The sequence below is a fragment of the Sinocyclocheilus rhinocerous genome, unplaced genomic scaffold (genome assembly GCF_001515625.1).
Source record: "Sinocyclocheilus rhinocerous isolate Xijiao unplaced genomic scaffold, SAMN03320098_v1.1 scaffold737, whole genome shotgun sequence".
Taxonomy (NCBI): Eukaryota; Metazoa; Chordata; class Actinopteri; order Cypriniformes; family Cyprinidae; genus Sinocyclocheilus; species Sinocyclocheilus rhinocerous.
In genome coordinates, this window is record NW_015632805.1 from 184,054 (window position 1) to 187,960 (window position 3,907).

At 38.9% G+C, this 3,907-nt stretch overlaps 1 protein-coding gene across 1 annotated transcript in view; it reads right to left on the reverse strand.

The window, feature by feature from the left end:
* Positions 1–1,487: 1,487 nt before the first annotated feature.
* Positions 1,488–3,907, reverse strand: part of LOC107743070 (ras-related protein Rab-35-like) — a 13,703-nt gene continuing 11,283 nt past the window's right edge. Inside the window, exons 5-6 of the mRNA XM_016556184.1 lie at positions 3,032–3,156; positions 1,488–2,392 (exon numbers count right to left, since the gene is read on the reverse strand). Of these exons, the coding sequence (XP_016411670.1) occupies positions 2,270–2,392; positions 3,032–3,156 (248 nt within the window). The 3' untranslated portion in view covers positions 1,488–2,269. The remainder of the gene's footprint in view (positions 2,393–3,031; positions 3,157–3,907) is intronic.

Genomic DNA, 3,907 nt, shown 5'->3' on the forward strand with positions numbered 1-3,907 from the left:
AAAAAAAATTTTTTTTTAAATGACACAAATGTTAAATGTTGATTTATTTTACACATGAGGGACACAAATGGCACCTATTTTGTATAATTAAGCACCTGTAACACAATTTAGATTCTAGCCTGACTGATATGAATGTTTCTGATTTGTCTCCAAAAATGCATTAAAAAACGTATCCAGAAACAAAAGAGAGCCAGTAATTATATCACTGCCAAAGCAAAATGTAGCTCTGAATAAAAGGCAGGAGTTTGTCACAGTGAGCCGAATAATGCTGTATTAGAGCGACACCTTGTGGTGAAACAACCACAGAAACATTTTATTTAGTAAAGACAAGGAGTGAAGATGAACATTTTGTTCTCTTAAAATGTTTATTATCGTTAGACTCGTGTTGGGACAATGAATATGAGTAATAGTTCATGGTTTCCAGTGTACACCAGATCATTACACAAACAGAAGCACACAGACGCATGTGTCAGTGTCCACATGCAGATATGCGTGTAAGTAACACATAAATTAGCACAACGGTGGTTTCATAAGGGTTTGTCGCAGATTCCCTGTGAGCATCTCAAAGCAAGAATCATTCACTCCCACAATCTGTCACTGTAATTGCGTATTAGGATCCAAAAGCTTCACCAGCAACACTCAGCTCTTCAGGGAGTGATATTTTCAGTCATAAATGCCGCTGGTGTCTCGATATTCCTGCTGAAGAGGAACTAGATTGTGTTCAGAAGATCTGAGGAGTCAAATACAGCAGGTCACAGTCACATGATCTGCTTTAGAGAGGTCACTTTTGTTTTTCGTCTCTTTCAAATTGGAAAATAAGGAGAGATCGTGCACTGAGACCAGCACTGAGAACCATAAATTCAATTAAAATGCTCATTCTGTCATTATTTACTAGCCTTCATGTCATTCCAAAGTCGTTTGACTTACTTTCTTCTGTGAAACACAAAAGGAGACGTTTAGCAGAATGTTCACGCTGCTCTTCTCAGTGAAAGTAGCATGAAAAACGTAATGGTTTGCAATGACATGCAGGTGAGTAAATGAAGACAAAGTGTGCATTTTCGCATGAATTATTCCTTTTAAAGGAATAGTTTATACAAAAATGAAAATGTGCTGTAAATGTGTTCACCCTCAGTTCATCCGAGATCAGGATGAGTTTGTTTCTTCATCAGGTTTGGAGAAATGTAGCATTGCATCAGTGTCTCAGCAATGGATGCTCTGCAGTGAATGGGTGCCGTCAGAACGAGAGTCCAAACAGCTGATAAAAACATCACAATAATCCACAAGTAATCCACATGTGCTTGACCTGTGCAGATTTCTCTCCTGATTCAGACTTAACGTCTGAATGCTGGATTTGTTTCAGCTTTTGTCTTCTCCAGATGTTAACTGATGGACTGGAGTGCTGTGGATTACTTGTGGATTATTGTGATGTTTTTATCAGCTGTTTGGACTCTCAATCTGACGGCACCCATTCACTGCAGAGCATCCATTGCTGAGACACTGATGCAATGCTACATTTCTACAAACCTGATGAACAAACAAACTCATCCTAATCTTGCACAGCACATTTTCAGCTGATACATTTTTGCATCAAATATTCCCTTAAATCTGTGCTTTCCTGCAGTTGCACATGAGATTCAGTGTTTCCTCGCAGCTTTGTAAATATAATAACTTTCAGTCAATGGCACCAGATTCATTAAACACTACTGTGTGCTTGATTGTATAATTTGTTAGTAAAAAAATAAAATTTTACAAAAATGAAAGACAAAAGAGAACGCAAAAGGCAAAACAAGTGTCTCTTGGTAGTTGGCAGAGCAGCACACATTTGGTCCGTCTGTGACGACGTGCATGAAAACATGGGAAACTTCATGATGTTCTCCAACTTATATGTGGTCCTGATTGGTGTCGGTAGGTTAAGTCACATTAACACTGCAGTCGCTCACATTAGGGCTTGTTGGCATGATTCCACAGCATGTGAAACGCAGACGTTTCATTTTCTATTTTAACATTTCTGCGGCAGATCTTCAGGGGGAAAAAAACAACGATGAAGTGTGATGCCACTGGAATCCAATCCTGCTAAAACATCAGAGTCTGTAGGCGTCCTCCCAAATCCAAACGGGCTCATCATTAGTAAATCTCTCTCATTACTAGTCTCTCACGGGTTAGTTTAAGTGTGTCAAGCTGTCTGGCTCTTGTCAGTTCAGTGGCGTTTCGTCGATTGGCTCTCTAAGGGTGTGTGTGTGGGTGTGTGTGTATACATGAGTCCGGTCCATTAGCAGCATTTCTTCTTGCGTTTGCTGCTCTTACTCAGTTTGACGACTTCGCTCTGCTGCTGCTGTTTGGCCACAGACTCTTTCCGGACCTTCAGGACGAGCTCAGTGATGCAGTTGAACATCTGATGCACAGACAGACACAATAACACATCAGTGAGACAGTCTGAATCAATAAAAACGGTCACACTTTATATTAGGTGGCCTTAAATACTTTGTACTTACATCAAAAAATAAGTACAATGTGCTTATTGCGTTCATATTGTATTGCAAAACACTTTTGCTGCTGTTGAGGTGTGATACGGGTAAGGTTAGGGACAGGTTTGGTGGTATGGGTAGGTTTAAGGGTGGGTTAAGGCAGGGGTTTTCAACCTTTTAGGACATGCGCCCCCACCAAGTTGGTCTAATTTCACTCGCGCCCCCCCAACATCCAACGTTGTGTTGTGTTATGTTTCATAACTGATGAATTTTACAACATTAATACTGTTACTTTCCTGTTTGTTACTGTGAAACAATCTGTATTGCAAAAAGCGCTAGAGATATAAATATGACTTGCAGCACCAAAACAGCAGATACATTTCCTATTCCCCATAAGTCTTTAGTCGGGAAAGGAAGATTCTGAAGGCTCTAGTATGTCACACAAAACTCTTTCATTACAAAAGAACGAGACAAATGCTGCTTTTCATGATATGACTCCATTGAAGGTTTTATTTTCTGTAACATGATGATGTTTAATCTAACCGTGTTTGAAAAGCTTGACTTACGTCCTCGACGTTGACGTTCTCCTTGGCGCTGGTCTCAAACAGTCGGATGCACATCTGCTCAGCAAACTTCTGCGCGTCGTTGGTCTCCACCACTTTAGAGGCGGGATCGTCGTTCTTATTACCCACTGAACCCAGAGCAGAGGAAAGAGCGTTAAAACCAAGCATAACCAATAACCACTACAACAAGAGCTCCTGAATATCAAGGCTGAATCTGAAACACCATTTAGAAATGCCAAGCTCATATTTCATCCCAAAAATATAAAAAATTAAAGAAAAGATTCAAGATAAAGAAAATTATGCCTATTATTAGGACCACTATTTTTAACACCAGATTTTTTTTTCAGATAACATATGAAGAGTTCATTTGCAAAAACCGGTAACTCTATTTTTTATTTTTATTTTCAGAAATCACGTTTTTTTTATTGCGCATTCCAAGTAATATCAAACTGCAGTTGGGTTGTTTTGATTAAGTAATAATAATAACTTAAATACAGGTAATTTACAAAATTAAAGTTAATTGAAAGTAAGTTTTTTTTTTACAAATTAAAAGTTGGTTTTATAGCAAAAGCAGATAACTCCACATTTCATGTTTTAGAGTTTAAAAAAGCACTGGTTTAATCTTTGTAATCTCCTCAGATGATAATGTAGACGCCTGACAAACGTTGTTGTCGTTGTGATTATAAACTGTATGGATGTGATTACACGCGATACACAGAGCTTTTCCCTCACCATTGTAACGCGCTGCTTTTGCGAGGTTCCGTGAAAACCTTTCAGCTTTTATTTTCCCTTTTCGCCCTGAAGAAGATATCACAGGTTCATCAAGTTCGTCGAAATGATCCATCCTCGATCACTTTTAGTCAGCTTTGACGAAACTCC